The sequence below is a fragment of the Branchiostoma floridae genome, chromosome 3, assembly GCF_000003815.2.
Source record: "Branchiostoma floridae strain S238N-H82 chromosome 3, Bfl_VNyyK, whole genome shotgun sequence".
NCBI lineage: Eukaryota > Metazoa > Chordata > Leptocardii > Amphioxiformes > Branchiostomatidae > Branchiostoma > Branchiostoma floridae.
The window spans coordinates 22,218,777-22,235,519 of NC_049981.1; the positions used below are offsets into that span (position 1 = coordinate 22,218,777).

Sequence of the window (16,743 nt, forward strand, 5' to 3'; positions counted from 1 at the left end):
AGTCCAGTGATGTACTACCTTAAGTGAATGCAGGCAATGCTTGTTTTTATACCCCTTAAATATGACGAGTGCCCGCCAGGAGCCTGCCTGGTTCCCTGCCGTTGTTCGCAGGGCATGCGGCAGGGTCCCTGTAACTGCCCCACCGGGCTGTGAGAGACAAACGTTAACCTGTCGGACCCCGCAGGGGTGACTACAGGACACCGTCAGAACATCTGACGGGTGTCTGCCGGAGACGAACCTAGGAAGGTGGAAATTTTTTAAAGAAAAATGACGGGTTGCCCGCCGGAACACTCCGGGACCCCCATGGGGCAGCGTTTGATTGTGAACACGACAGCGGGTAAACAGCCGGTGTCCGCCCGACTTCAGAGCCCGGCCGGGGCTACATCCCTGACGGGCACCGGGCCAATTGTGACCCTAGCCATAGCGAGGCTAGGTGAGTGGCGAAAAGTTCCTGACCGCCCCTCCCGTAACTTCTGCAATAAGATACACCATGGAAAAGTTCAAAGGTGTGCTTTTCTTTTGTTAAACGAGGCGGTTGTTGTACACTGTAAACAATGGACCAATCCTGATCGAACAAATAGAACCAGGTAGAACCCCCTATTCTATTTCGAACGTGAACAAACTTGGGGCGGGACTTCAGGTTCGGTCGATTACGTCACCGTGTTTGCCGTGGGTAATCATACCAGGCGCCGGTGTACTACAGTTATATAACACGTTTACACGTGATGGAAGTTTCCGCGTTGAACTTGTTAGAAGGGGTCACTGCAGTCCGCGTGGTTTCCTAGAGACCCAAACTGTACCGTGCTCAGGAACAAAGGGAGAAATTGTACACGGTGCTGAACCAACCGGCCGACACCCCTTCCCAAAAAAACTACTCTCCAAGCAGAGGTTAGGCTCCGGTTGTTTTTTTAACGTTTTTAAAGTCGTTTTTATCGGGCTTTTTAATTTGTATTGTGTTTTGTTTTGTCAAAACCTAACATCTGCAGGCACACGGAACTTTCAATGCTCCATAATAAACCTAGGTTTTGACAATACAAGACAAGATAAGATAAAAACTTTAAAAACAACCGGAGCCTTACCTGTGCTTGGAAAGTAAAAAAAAAACGTCACAACCAATCAATTCAACCCAACAAATAAATAAACAAATAAGCAATCTAACTAACTAACTAACTATCAAACAACGAGGGGCCTTCCGACTGAAGCTATAAAATAAACGATAGCATAGACCACCCAGATATAAAATCAACAAAGCCAAGGTTCATATATTGTGGGACATATTAAAGCAAAAGCCACTCTATCTAGGCGAAAGCCTAAAGTCCTTACACAAGAATAGCATGTTAACAAAATCGGAGGATATACGATAAATCTATAATGTTAGGTTACCTAACAAACAACAAGAACAACACATATTGCATATATTTTACATGATTAAAGATTTCAAGACTGATAATATCTAACATCGGAACCACAGTAGGTCATCCATAGTTCAGTGGTCGGGTGACGGTCCTCGACATGTGCAAACAAACTGTTTGTAATTTGTGACCAAAGAGGTAGATAAGCACAGGATACAAGCTGACATTACACAATGCGTTCCCCAAATACAACGTGCGGAGATGCGAGATACTTGAAGGAGGGGGGGGGGGGGTGTTCTGATCAAGGAACTCGAGGTTGTTCTGATCTTGTCCTCAGCTAACCCCACTCTCAAAGCAGACGTTTGGTGGGGAGGAAGACTGTGACCTTCTCCCAACTTGCCTCGTTTTCAGTGAATGGGCAGACGTTCAGAAAATGAGCAAAATCTAAGGTTAAAATCTTCCCATCCAAGCTCAGCTTGGAGAGTAATCTGACTTCACGTATGTTGACAAGCCAGAAATCTCTATTTTGTTTACCTATTTGTTTGTTTGTGTTTATGAATATGGAAACGACTGAATGATTTGCTTGCCAACTTCTTTGGTAAAATGGCCCATTCCTCTTATATTATAATCTCCAAGCAGATCCTACAATGGCATAAGATAGTACCAAACAAACTGACCAAGTAGTGTAGTCAACCAACAGGTGTCCATTTGCCCGGTAGCGAAACACTCTTAAGCCGGCTTTAGTCCTCTACCAGCTTTTGATACTATCTTATGCTACCGTAGAATCTGCTTGGAGATTACTTATATTCCACCCACCACAGCCACCAGAATCAGCAAAGAAGCCTCTTTCGAGACTAGCTCGCTAAAGTCGTTCTGGGGTTATGCCAAAATGCGGCACGCACATGCGCAGTGGCACCAGACTTGGACTTCCAGACGTCTACTCACGGGTCATTACGTATGCAACACCAGGCGTCCTTATGACATGAGATTGGTCTGGGTAACTCAATGTGTGGGTCAATCAAACCACAAATGCAACAGATGGAACTATTAGAGTATTTAGTATTTGATAATAAAACTTGTGTCGTTGGCTGCTCCGAAATTCAAAGTAAAGGCGTGATTAATCTCCAAGCAGATGCTACGGTAGCATAAGATAGTATCAAAAGCTGGATTGAAGCCGGCCTAGGAGTGTGTTTCGCTACCAGTAGCGCCGGGTTCAATCCTCTGCCAGCTTTTGATACTATCTTATGCTACTGTAGGCTCTGCTTGGAGATTAGGCGTGATAGCATTCATCTTCGGCCGTCGTGCTATTTTGGTACCGTAAAATTATCCAACAGACGAACGAACTGCCGACAAAGACCTAAGACGGTCTTTCCGAAACAAGACAGTTTAATTTTGTATGACACGTGCAAAGAATGGTCTCGGCTGCTATTCTCCAAGCAGAGGTTGATGGGCAAAATTGTGGCTTATGTCGTTTCCAACTATAGAAGCCGTCGTTTTCTGTCAGATAAGACACCAGGTGTTACTTTTCTCCATCAACATCTGCTTGGAGAGTACTCGGTTGCATCACTTCCAATTTGTCGTACATTAATAGTTTACCTCTGTTATCAATACGTGTTCTTACTCATGATTTTATCAATGCTTTCATGTTAAGTGGTGTCGTCAGCATACGAATGCAAGCTTAGACAAATCGGGACGTGTCGCAATACCCCTGTCACATCATCCACGATCTTCGGGCGTATCGATGGAAGATCGGCCATGACAGAGGGTTGCGCGTATTTTTCACCTGAAAACCGTCCCTGTCACATATAAGCCATACTTTGTACCTTGTACAATTGTTGTGCAATTAAGGTATAATTATAAGCGAGGCTCGGGCGATTGCTGCAGAATCGTCGCTCGATCGATTTTCGTGCAGTTCGACAGGGGTATTAGGGATTAAGGCAACTTACCATAAGGGGATTGTGTATTTTTCAGATGTCTGTTGTGTCAAGTATCCAGTGTTATCTCTTCCTCTAACCGAGGAGGTAGAAAAAAGGACAACCTCCTTGCTCTAACTCGCACGATCCACGATCGGCTACATTACATCATTGTCAAGTCAACACTTCAAGCCGTCCCAAAATTCCAGCTCAAGTGAAAACTACATATTTTAACATCGCCTTGGCCACTTATGTGGTTGACAATTGTTTGCACTACACGGCATATCTTTTACTTTATCAATTGGAGAAGTCGGTCACCTGGGCAGCGATATAAAAGGGGTAAAGTCGAATTTTATATTGTCTTGGAGCAAAGAGTCATGTAAATTTATACTGGTCCCAAAACGGTTAGAAAACTACTATGATTCGCTAAAATCTGCTTGCGGACTGCTTGAACTCTTTAGGGGAGATTAGACTTCGCAGAATTTCAGATTGGCTGTGTTTATTCAATCTTTTTTTTGGGGGGGGGGGTATTCGAGATTTCAAAGTTTGGCTAAAGATCTCTACGGAAGGTAGAATAATTCCTTCTAAAATTGCGAATCAGCGCTACCAAACAAAATGAAAAACAAACGTTAACGCTGGTCGGAAAGTCTGCGAAGGCTTGAGGCTCATGCTACTAATACGCGCTTCATTCAGTCAAAGCTTCATAAATTATAGAAAGCGTACAATAATAAATCCCGCAATGAACTGCCTAAGGTTATACTTTTTGACAAAGCAAACCATTCTTTCAGAAAGGGGCGTTTATATTGTTTTGGCGTAAGGTTATGACGGAACGACCTGTCGCGACAGTCGTCGTTTAACTTAAACCTTACATGCCTTAGGGCCATGAAATTCTTTTGTTGTGTAGGTGGGGCAGCTAGTGCACAAGTACAGCCACTATGCAGCATTGTCTATACTTTCAAAGTGACCTTTTCCTTATATGCCGAATTTTTCGACCAGGGGGAGGCTGGTCGAAAAATACGGCATACACGAAAAAGGTCACGATTTTCCCCACCAACCTCTGCTTGGAGAGTACATTATTTACCCAACAGCGACAACAGAAAAGCAGAGCAAAATCACCCTTCCAAAGAGCCGTCAGCTTGCTAATCTGTACTCTCCAAGCAGAGGTTGAGTCGCGTAGATATAGTACTATAGTAGTAGTCGGAAAAGAGCGGCTCTGTAATTTTTCCGACTACTATATCTACGCGAATCAACCTCTGCTTGGAGAGTAGCTAATCTGATCGTTATGGTTCATTGCACCACCACTATCTGTCAGCAATATCTTTACCTTGAACCGCAGCTAGTAGATACCCTCGCGAGCTCCTTCTCGGTATCCAAACAGATGTTGGGGAGACTACATCGTTATAGATAGTTACGTTTCTCTGCTGTCCGTTTCTGTCACATACCACCTTCCTACATACAGGTTTGTGACTACGATCTAGTCACCACCTACATCTGATTGGAGATTACAGATCGCAAACATAGACAGTGCTGATGCAATGGACCATGTCGCCTGAAGTGGGCGTGTGTTACGTTACTTTGCAGACTTGAGAGGGTTCATTGGAGCCCTCTCAATGGTATCTACCAGACTCTTTAGGTAATATTATCCATCTTATTTGGCCAGCCGTTACTATCTGTTAGCCCCAAGACGTCTGGGCGAGTCTTAAGTATCCATGGCCATGGCTCACCTCCACCTCTACATAAAAAAGGGATTTCCCTACTTCCAAAATGTGAACAGATTAACTCTTCCTATCTTTCATTCCTATCTCCAAGGGCCGTGAAAGACAACACACTGCAAAGGGGCACTGAAAGAACGTTAACGTTTGAAATAAATATTTTTCGTTGACAAAATTGGCTTCTTCCTCATAATAATTTTCAGACATTTTTTCGCCGAAAAGGGATATGCCAATGTGATAACGTTACTATTCATTAGGTTACCATTAGGTGCTAGTGAAAACAAACTCATGCCTTTTGTTCGTGACAAACGACTTCCACTAGCGCGGTAAAAGTTTCTTTCAACGTGGGCACAAACAAGGGTTAATTGTTCCCTGTCGACATGTCTGTTTCTGGTACCGACAACCTGTTACTAGTACATGCAGTCAGGGCATACTCAAGACTCTGGTCCATTTGAATGTGAAACCTTGCATGTCACACCACTGCCACACAAGGTTCGTCCTGACCCCCAGGAACGATGCCAAGGCTCCCAGCAGGAGAGAACCCAGAAAGGACGCGAACCCTCCCGACGAGAAGAAAAAAAGATCATTGCTGCCTTGAGATTGGGTTACTCTTATTATGGACTGACTACCGCTGCTAAAAGAACGGTGATAGTTTTTCGAGACCAGTCGTGCACGTAAGAGTCACGTAACGTTGCGTATATAAGTGGCTGCTCACGTACACTGAAGTCACAACATAAGTAATTACGTATAGTATACACCCGACCTACACCATGCTCCCTACTGTTAATTATTCTTTCCGTTGGCACTCCATTGTGGCCGCAATTCAGTTGAATTGGGATGGATTCGTGTCAACTGTTTAGCCAAAGAACCCACAGAAAGAACTTACAACGTACTATTCGTAGGCTTTACCGACTGCGAGCAGATTCTCATATACAGTACTACCGGGGTACAATAATAATTTACGTGCAACGGAACTTGAAATTTACATACAACAAGCTGAGAGATCATAGTCTCTATTCTCAGTCCTCACCTAAGCATATCATAGATCTTGTGAATGTGGACGTATAACTTACGTACCTGAAACTATCGCTCAATACAGTTCGGTAGGTAGTAGGACTGGGCGTGCTTTCCCGCGTGTCTCCTTGACTGCCGTCTACTAAAACTTGCGAGGCGCCCTGCCTTGGTTTGGGTTACTTAGTAATCCGACCCACGTTTCTGTGACGTCACAGCGCATACATCAACCAATGACAAGCCCTAACATTCAAGTGACCCGGAGCGCAAGGTCCTAGCCAGTGGCTCTTGTGTTAGCCTCGCACATAGGCTCTTTCATCGTAAACCGTATATGGCTCGTTAGGTGGTAATTCCTCGTGTACGAATGTTTCTATGAACGTTTCTACGTTTGCCATATTAGGCATAAGTCGAATTTGAGTGGTAGGTGGAGCCAAGAAGTCAAAAGTCACTGAACAAACAAACTTCACGGAACGCTTGGCTCCAGTGACATAAAACAAACATGCTTTTGCTCACGGTATTTAAATGAAGCAAAGTATTCAAATGAAATTTGGTACACACGCACACAAACACACATTTGTGTTAAACCGACGTAATTATGTATTTAGGCTTCAGGCAAATCACTGGCATGTCAAAGTTCTAACCTCTGTTGGCTTCGCCTGGGATATTGTTGAACAAATAGAATTCCACGACCCCATACCTTCGCTAAACTGTATTAACCATTATGATGGTTGTAATATAAATGTTTCTCACTGGTTATAAAGATATCTATTTCAAATACAATGTAGTTTCAAATGTATTGCAAATAGTCTACACCTAGATGACAGACGGTTTCCATTGACATCTTGACAAAGACAAACCAAACATCAAGACGATCCGTGAACCCCATATTGAGTTATTCATTTATTTATTTATTGATCTTTAGGGTAGTCCCTTCAGTTCTCTTTCAAAGTTTGAAACTAAAGCGTCTCCTGCAGTGGAAAAGGCGGCCCTGCAGTTCCAGAGTAACCTGCTAGAAGACCCAAACATACACCACGTATTCCTTACGTTACAAGCCCTCAGTCGCCAAAAAAAAAATGACCACAGCGCTTCAAGGTCAAAAGATAAACAAAAACGGAAATTCTGCTGCAGTACCAAGGTCACATACAAGGGGGCCCAAAATTGACATTGACCTTCGTCTTACCAACTCCTACCAACATACCTAGTATCATCGTAATCCATCCAGAGGTTCTTGATTTATGCTGACTACAAAAATCCAGAAACACAGACAGACAGACAGACCCAAAACTATATCTCCATTTTTCATGGAAATATTTTCATGGAAATATTTTTCATGGAAACATAACCTTCTACGGAAGGTAGTAAAAGCTCAAGACCTGACACGGCCGAGAAGGCAAGGTCTTGTGTGAGGACGAGAAACTTTTAATATATACAATAGACCGATCCAGTAGACCATCCTACCTCCGTCAAAACGTAGAAATTCAGAATAAAAACATAGACATAAAACCTTTGACGGACACTCAGCCACTCTCTCATTGGTCGAATCGTTAATTGTGATTGACAGTCGGATTGATATACCCCGCGTTAAATAGTATTCAATTATGTATACAGTCAAACCTGTCTATAGTGGCCACTCAAGGGACTGGTCAAAACTGGCCACTATAGAGCCACAATTTACCTCCGTAATATTGGTGTCGTCTATTGACCTTATATGACCTCGTTTGTCAGCGGGTATGGGTAGCGCCAGTTTACGAAGTTTTGTTTTGAAAATAAGTCAAAGAGGTTTTTAATCCGGCGTAGGGTGACGATACGGCCGCTGTATATGGCCGAACGCGTGCCGAAACATAGATCAGCGGTCCGCGTGGCCGTAATCGGCAGTTTTTTTTTACCTGCGGGACCGGAAATCGTGTGACCGTGGCCGCGTTGGACAGGTGGCCGCTAAGCCTATTTCTTAATCATTACGAATCAAGGGACCGACAAAAAGTGGCCACTATGGGCAGGTGGCCGGTATGCAAAGGTGGCCGCTAATACAGGTTTGACTGTATACACATGCATATGTAACTGATTTACGTTTGGGACGGCATCTCTTAAGCCCCCTTCACACGAGAGCACGAATGAGCCGGAATGCCGTCGGAATGAATATTCTTTTCTATTCCTGGCAATTCGTAATGTGTTCTAACTGCATTCCAGCTATTCGTGCCCATTCTTTTGGTTAGCCCAAAAACTGTCGAGGTGCGTTCGAAGTGGAGAAATATCGAATGGCATTCATAGTGGATTCTAAGTGGATTCTAACTATTCCTACTGCATTCCCATTTGGAATTCCCACCTGAATGGCCCCGAATGTGGCACGAATTTTGCAAATAATTCATTCCGGCTGGTTCTGCTCGATTCCTGCTGATTCGGTTTCAGTGTGAATGCCCTATAATCAGCGACACTTGCGGCAGCAGTCAGAATTGCTCTGAGGAAGGTGACAGACGGTCACCGAAACGTCGATGGAACAATGCTCTTGGTTGTGTACAATCTTGTCATTTAGTGACGTCCCCTACTTACTGAACTATTTACGGGTCGGGGATAAACATCACATCTTGTTTAACACAGAAATTCATCTGTGTTGGTAATCATAGAGTACATACAAAACTTTTAGTAGCTAAACTTTCTTCCAAAACTAAGGTGTACACGGATCGAATTTCAACGACCACTGTCGCCTTCTTCAGAATCAATCAATGGATGACCACTTTCGAACGTACTGTCACAAAGAGTTACAAACACAAGTTATTGACACGTGATATTGTGTATACGTGATGTCACGGCAATTGGTAAAACATACCTTGAAAGTTTGGGTCTAAGCTTGCTTACGAGTGAAGCCGACTGTGATCGTCAATGTTGCGATGTCCTCTTTCCGTGCATTTAAAATATACTCAGTGATGACGTTATAGATTGGCCATCATCAGATTCTAGTTTATACCTTATAATCCGAAGTATATTGGGAAAAATCACCGTGGCCTCACGCTAGCAAATCTTGCCATGTAGTGATAAGGTAACTGTATGTGCGCTCGCGTTGCGTCTCTTGAGAAATTTCAAGGGAAAGAGAAAAGGCCTGATTTGACACTCTTCTTCTCTTCTCTTCTCTCTTTTGTCTTCTCTCTCTTCTCTTCTCTTCTCTTCCCCTCTCTTCTATTCCCTTCTCTTTCCTTCTCTTCTTTTCTCTTCCCTGATCTCTCTTTGTCTTTATCGCACTCACTCACTCACCCACTGACTCTACTGCGCATTCCGAAACAAAAGGGCTGGATACGATGCAGTATTCATTTCTAGATATGAAACTTTAAAAAAAAAAACAATAGCTTACTTATTCATTGACCCCCCCCCCTTATTTGCACAACAAAGAAACCGAACAATGAATTTACCTGCATGTTAGGTTGAAAATGGATTATTACTGAAATGCCGCCGTTCTAAACTCTTTGTCCTCGGAAACTTAAAGTTATAAATTGAACTAAGAGAACCGGTGATAGAAGAATATAGCTCATGTTCGTTAAACGATCTAATGTACGTAAGCTTAGTCACCTGGCCACATGGCCGACGCGACATGTGCTCGAACAAACCGGTACAACTACCTACTATGGTGGTAAATGGGACACCGTGACCGTCTACACTTTTCCTAACGCCATTTTCTGCATATATTTAAGTCGTTTTACTGCATCTGAGGCTCCTGATCCGTGGGTGGCTCACGATTTTCAATGCCACTTTTCAGTGGATGATCATAAGCTGTTAACTGTGGGTTGACGTACCAATTAAGCCTGTCCAAAAACACTCTAACGAACAGGAAACATTAGCGCAAACCCGAGCAATAAAAAGCCATAGAAAATCCCCAGCCTTCCTGAAACTCTGTGCAGGTGGCTGGTCCTTTCCACGTTATGAGAGACCTTCTTCTCACCAAGGCTGATAGCGTCTTTTGTTGCAATATGTAACCATAAATACGTACGGTTCACAAGAGATATAGAGGTAGTTCTCACCCATTATTCTCGCCCGGTGCAAGCGGGGAAGTTTCCGTGACGGTCCCGTCCGGGTCCACAGCCAGTGACATGGTGAATCACAAAGTTAGCAGCTCAGCGGTTGTTGTAATGTACCAACGTCTCAGGAGGTAGTGATTGCAACAAAACGGCGTTCAGTTGATCTGCTGAGATAAAGGACAGTCCAGCTTTCAGCCCGGTGGCTTCAATGACTTACTTTGTGTCAACAAACAGTGACTTATTGGCTAGGTAAATGAGGCACTGGTTGTGGTTGCAGGCAATGTTGTTCTTCAACTTCTTGTAGGAAGGAACGCGCCTATTTTTAATACATTCTGAGGCACGGATTCCCAAGGCAAACATTCATGTGCTACTGTGTACATGTTGCTTCTTCCGGGGGGCGCTGGTTCAACTTCAATGCACACAAACAACTTTTGACCTTTTTATCTCACTTTGTAGCGTTCCGTATGCGCACGGCTTCGACTTTTTTTGCTTCGTCTTTCAAGTGATCCGTTTTTTTAATTACATGCATAGCCTCACGTCGAATCAACAATAACAGGAAAAGTTGCGTTTTACAAACATTTTATGCTATTTTAACAGGTTCAAACGTCATTTTTACTAGTACATGTACCTTGTGGCTCTGATATCCTCGTTCTCAGGTGACAACTCTGGTTACGGTCGCATTTGTCTCGTCACGAAAATGCAAATGAGCAAACGCCCGATTTCACGACCACGAAATTGGAATATGACCTGACGTTGCGACGTTGCACGTGAGTTGCCCAATCCCAGCACGCGAGGAAGCCCAGGACAGCGATCGTGCCCCACGACGTATGTCTATGATTCTCAAACTGACAACATACAATTGACGAATCGCTGGGAAAAATGATGCCCCACGACGTATAAACGTTATGTCTAACGTTATGATTCTCAAACTGACAACATACAATAATTGACGAATCGCTGGGAAAAATGATGCCCCACGACGTATGTCTATGATTCTCAAACTGACAACATACAATTGACGAATTGCTGGGAAAAATGATGCCCCACGACGTATAAACGTTATGTCTATGATTCTCAAACTGACAACATACAATAATTGACGAATCGCTGGGAAAAATGATGCCCCACGACGTATGTCTATGATTCTCAAACTGACAACATACAATTGACGAATCCCTGGGAAAAATGATGCCCCACGACGTATGTCTATAATTCTCAAACTGACAACATACAATTGACGAATTGCTGGGAAAAATGATGCCCCACGACGTATGTCTATGATTCTCAAACTGACAACATACAATTGACGCATCTAACAGTGCTACCGTAATGATGTGAATATGTGACATATGACAATGCGAAGAACTAATTTTGTCATCTGCCCTACTATGATTTTAAATCTAGTAACATCTGACAATGGTCCTTACAACCGTGTCAGTTTTTTATCTAAGATCTGACATTGGCCCTTACACCATGTCAGGTTTTCAATCTAACATCTGACATTTGTCCTTACGCCATGTCAGATTTTTAATCTAACACCTGACATTTTTCATATTATTGTCAGATTTCCTGTCTGACATCTGACAATCATCCTCCAAATGTAAGATTTCTAGTCTAACATCTGACACTTTTTGTAGCACTGTCAGATTTTTGAATCAAACATCAAACATTCGTCTTCAAACAGTCAGATTATTTCAATCTAAAATCTGATTTAAAAATCTGACATGGCGCAAGGACCAATGTCAGATGTTAGATTAAAAACCTGACTCGGTGTAATATTTTAGGTCATCATAGTAGGGCAGATGACAGAAGTTCTTCGCATTGTCATATGTCACATATTCACATCATTACGGTAGCACTGTCAGATGTGAAATCAGATATGACAGAACTGATGTATGTTGTCATCAGTTTGAGAATCATAGACAAACGTCATGGGGCATCATTTTTCCCAGCAATTCGTCAATTGTATGTTGTCAGTTTGAGAATTATAGACATACGTCGTGGGGCATCATTTTTCCCAGCGATTCGTCAATGGTATGTTGTCAGTTTGAGAATCATAGACATAGTCGTGGGGCATCATTTTTCCCAGCGATTCGTCAATTATTGTATGTTGTCAGTTTGAGAATCATAGACATAACGTTTATACGTCGTGGGGCATCATTTTTCCCAGCGATTCGTCAATTGTATGTTGTCAGTTTGAGAATCATAGACATACGTCGTGGGGCACGATCTCTGTCCTGGGCTTCCTCGCGTGCCGGGATTGGGCAACTCACGTGCAACGTCGCAACGTCAGGTCATATTCCAATTTCGTGGTCGTGAAATCGGGCGTTTGCTCATTTGCATTTTCGTGACGAGACAAATGCGACCGCAACCCCTACTCTCGTTCCCTATTTGATTAAATCTCGCGAGAGAGTACGTGACGTTGGCAATCGAGCGAAAAAATCCAAGATGGAGTTCTTGTCGAAAATAGTCCGTGTACATATTCCAGATTACCTGAACTCTGTGCCTGTCCCGGACAGCTTTGGCGGCTTCTTGGACCTCACAGGTAGCCTTGATGGGTTGTCTTTTTCATGCAATTAAAAGCGCGGGATTTGCGTTTTACGTTTTTCCGCTGTAGGGAAGTTACAAAACCAACCTTCGACCTGTGCTGTCCTTACATAGGTCACGCCCCCCTCCCACTCAACATGAAAAGTCCCATGTTATGACCATTGAAGTATTTCATCCCCCTGTTATTTTATATCAAATACGGATAGTCCATACCTCTGCAAGTGACAGAAATTGTGGGTTGTCAATTTGGAATTTGCGTAACAGGTGAATTTTGGATAAAGACTGTGCTTACTTTAGTACATGTATCTGTAACTTGTAACATTAACTTATAAAGTTCCCTGTTGGGTATCTAGTTGTAGGATAGCTAAAATTTATACTCAATGGTACATGTATGGTTGATCTGCTTGCATGACAAAATAGGGTTTGTTCTGAAAATGTCACTCAAATTTCAGAAAGTAACACATAAGAGCATGGTAATGGTATAGCTATCAGTATATGCAGATTTCGCACATTCAAGTGTCAGAGGTAGCTGCCAAGTGCCACCTTTGACATATTACCTACAATTTCTTTTGCAGGACATGCATACTCGAACGTGTGAAAGGGCTTATTGTAGGTCCACTATCCGGCGGCTAGTAGACATGCAGGGATTCACAAAGAATAGGCCGGATTTGTGAATCCCTGTCTACTAGTACCAGAAGATTAGCAAGTTTATTTGCAAAATCATGCCCGAAGGCTAATTGCAGGAACATTCTCGAGGGAAACAAAATACAATGTAGTACATAGCACTAATGTCTATTCAGCTGAAGGTGCATCTTATTATTGGATTTGACTTCTTCTTAGAAGGCAGTGGTTAATGAACTGTCCCACACCCTGCAAAATAAGTGGGTTTTGTGACTTCAGTAAAAATGTAGTCTTTTGGCAATGTCCTAGGTTGCAAAAACATTACAGAATGTTTTGTTTTGTTGTCTACTAGCTGGACAATGGCTGCACCTGTTTGCGTTCAGCGGCACCGTGGCGGCGGCGGTGTACGTGTCGGTGAAACCGTACCTGGACAAGAAGGATCAGAAAGACCAGCTGGTTAACCTGTGAGTTCCAACTTTCCAGACCTCCAACCAGGGTTCAAGTCAGCATTCGTCTTTTGACGAATTTTGCTGTTGGGGACGAACAAAAATTTTGCCCATTCCGTCCTCTGTGACAGACAAAATTCGGCATATAAAGACATTGATCGAACCAAGCTACCAGCAAATTTCGCTCGTCAAAATAAAGGAAATAACATTTAAGAGGGCCTAGATTTTAAAATATTCCTGGGGAGCATACACCCTGACTCCCCTAGGATTGTTTCGCCTTAGACAGGATTTCCATTCAAAATCCAGGGGACAGAAAAAAATTTCAGGCTGGCAAAACGTATGCCTTTTTCCTTGTAGTCCTTCAAAATTAAGAGGGATTGCAAGCTGAACATAGAACAGCTGATGTTGTATTTGTTTAGTCCATATAACCGCCCTTTGACATTACACACCAGCAAACAATTCTTAGTATGTGTCCTCTTGCTTGATCAAACAAGGATTCAACAAGCGTGGAAGTCTTTTAGTATTTCTGATCTTCTACAGCAGGCTATTGTTTAATATTGCTATTGGGTGGGCTGACTACTCTCTTTTCACAGCCATGGTAGAATTGCAAGGAGCTTACAATAGTCGGGACTAAATTGCAAGGGTCTGTAGTGACAGTCATTGTGGCGCTCACTCAGGTGACAGTAATTTGCCCAGGCACGGCAGCCATAGGACTGTAGGTTTTGAACCACTTACATTCTCTCTATGATGGGGTACCTTTACTGTCTATCTCTAAACGATATCCATTTATTTGTCCCCAGTCGTATCCAGAAGGAGAGCAGTAAGGTTGTGAACATGGTGGACATCGAGGACCTCGGAAACAAAGTTTGCTACTGCCGCTGCTGGAGGTCTAAGAAGGTGAGGATTTTTTTCGCTCTACAACAAGCTATCTTTATCTGTCTTTCAACACAACAAATTGCTCATCTTGAGTTTTCGGTCGCTCATCCGTTGACCTTTGTCAGGAGTGATGGTTCAATTACTCTGACCATGTGACCCAGGGACTCAAGTAAAGAATCAAGTAAAGAGTTTTAGATGCCTGGCAAGCAGTATCAGCCCCTGTCTCTGTTAATTGTCAGCTGCAACGTACTTTTTAGGAGATGGCATGGATAATATGTTAAACAAAAAATGTAAACAATGAACATTGTAAACAGATAAATGGATAATGTAGAAATCATTTAGTCCAGGTGTGGCTCTTCACATGTTCTTCATAGTTTCTTTACAAACTTACGCAATTTTTTTTTCAAATCTTTAAACGAATAGTACGTTTCTCAACAATTAAGTACTTTTACAATCTATAACTATTGTACAAGTAGTTATAAAAAGAACTTACGTCTCCTATCACATGAGTAAGAGTACACTTGTCAAGTACAAGGAGGATAGGAACTTACAGTTACACAATTGTTTGACAACAGTTCCCCTACCTGCGGATTTGGTGTACCAGTGTGTCAACATTTGCCACTAAGACCTATAAAATTTTTTTCAGTTCCCCTTGTGCGACGGCTCCCATGCTAAGCACAACGAGGACACAGGAGACAACGTGGGACCTCTGGTGCTGAAGAGGAAGGATGTATAGTCCTGCTGCTGCCACGCCCTGATGCCACACCTTCAGGCCTAATAATAGCAATAACTAACCTGGGATGACTGGACAGAATGTACTAGTATTGCTTGTTCACCTTTATCCTCGGGGTAACCTATATCTGTTGTAGTTTAAAAACAGGGTGTTTACGGATATCAAGATTGTGGTTTCAAACTGCAATACTTCGTCTTCATGTCCGTAAACAACCTGTTTTTAAAACAACAGATAAAGGTTACCCCCCGGCGGATAAAGTTGAACTTGTGCTACTTACACAGGAAACCAATTTCAATCAGTTTTACTCTTCTACACCAAATCCTTGTCTCAAGTGAAACTTGAATTATTTCATGACAGTGTGTTTGACATAAGTAGTTTAAAGCTGGCTACAGTACATGGATTTGTCCTTCTTTCGACATACCATTCATTCAATGGGTAAAGTGTGAAAAAGTAACCCAAAAGAACAAAGCTGCTGTTGCATGTCTACCATAGTCATCCCAATTTCTTAACAATTTTTTTTCTAAAACATACTTTTTTAGCACACAGTAACCATGGCCATGCAAATCTCTACTACAGCTCTTCTTGTTAAAATCCTGACAAAATCTTATTTACTCTAAATATACTTTATATACTAACATGTCTAGTTACAAATTATTGGTGGGGAATGTTACCTGAGAAGCGTGAAAATATTTTTCTTTCAAACGTCTTCATATTTTACAAGATTGTTTGGTAAACAGTGCTGATATATTATGTGTAGGAAACACCTCTCTCTTTTTACTGGCCAATTCTGGAAATACTCTCAGGTGCGTTGTGATTCGCAAATTCAGAAAATTATTTAGCAAATCAAAAGTCATCATAATATTTTCTGTATCTTACAAAAATGGAGGAATATAGATATATCTGTTATTGCTGTTTTTGTCTTGCACTTTTTGTGGCAATCAGTTGCTTCAGTATTATTCATATATTTGCATGCAGAACAATTAAGTTTGCAGTGTTAAACAAAAGAGTAATCCCCACCTCAGAAGAATATAACAAATACATTTGTACTATTTGTATTGCTATCTGCATTGCTTGCTACTGTTTAATGTAGTTGAACTTTACAGCAAAAGCTGAAGTGAAAACTGTCCTGTTCTTGTTTATTAAGATCGTTTGAAAAAATATGTATAAGCTACATGTATTCTGCTTGCCTAGCGCCTGGTTGTGTTTCATTTGCTTCAGAACAGACTGTCATTGGTGAGGTGTATTGGTGAGGTACAGTGAAACCTGTACCAAATTTACATTGTGGGATTAAAAATGGAAAATGGTTCTGACATTGTTTCAGTGTGGTTTGATTCATTGTACATGTATATGTAAGCACTTCTAAGCTTAGTTAATTTATTTTAATCATTTAACTTTGGGCCACATTGATTGAATTATATGGATGACATCCACTGGTAACTTCAAAACTGATGAAAGTTTGTGAATAAAAAGTTGTTTTCACTATGAAATCAAAGTGTTCAGGAAGTTTGAAAAGAATTAAAACAAAGAG

General features: G+C 42.1%; 2 protein-coding genes across 4 annotated transcripts in view; one reads left to right on the forward strand and one right to left on the reverse strand.

Annotated features, from left to right (window-relative positions):
• Window positions 1-10,367, reverse strand: part of LOC118411039 (sodium- and chloride-dependent GABA transporter 2-like) — a 36,927-nt gene extending 26,560 nt beyond the window's left edge. Inside the window, exon 1 of one of the 3 annotated variants that reach the window (XM_035813045.1) lies at window positions 9,996-10,367. In XM_035813045.1, the coding sequence (XP_035668938.1) occupies window positions 9,996-10,066 (71 nt within the window). In that variant the 5' untranslated portion in view covers window positions 10,067-10,367. Of the gene's footprint in view, window positions 1-6,054; window positions 6,191-9,995 lie in introns of those variants that run through there. The other 2 variants (XM_035813044.1, XM_035813046.1) reach the window with 2 other exon arrangements.
• A 2,007-nt stretch (window positions 10,368-12,374) lies between these two features.
• On the forward strand, window positions 12,375-15,834 carry LOC118411041 (CDGSH iron-sulfur domain-containing protein 2 homolog B). Its single transcript, XM_035813048.1, has 4 exons — window positions 12,375-12,537; window positions 13,513-13,624; window positions 14,407-14,503; window positions 15,129-15,834. Exons 1-4 carry the CDS (start codon window positions 12,441-12,443, stop codon window positions 15,216-15,218), a joined length of 396 nt encoding a protein of 131 aa, XP_035668941.1. The 5' UTR covers window positions 12,375-12,440; the 3' UTR covers window positions 15,219-15,834.
• Window positions 15,835-16,743: the final 909 nt, after the last annotated feature.

Bases quoted from the DNA above. Each gene is read 5' to 3' on its own strand.
- LOC118411041 (XM_035813048.1), top strand. From the start codon at position 12,441: ATGGAGTTCTTGTCGAAAATAGTCCGTGTACATATTCCAGATTACCTG. The intron at 12,538-13,512 runs GTAGCCTTGATG...GTTGTCTACTAG, and splicing joins CGGCTTCTTGGACCTCACAG to CTGGACAATGGCTGCACCTG. The intron at 13,625-14,406 runs GTGAGTTCCAAC...ATTTGTCCCCAG, and splicing joins AAAGACCAGCTGGTTAACCT to TCGTATCCAGAAGGAGAGCA.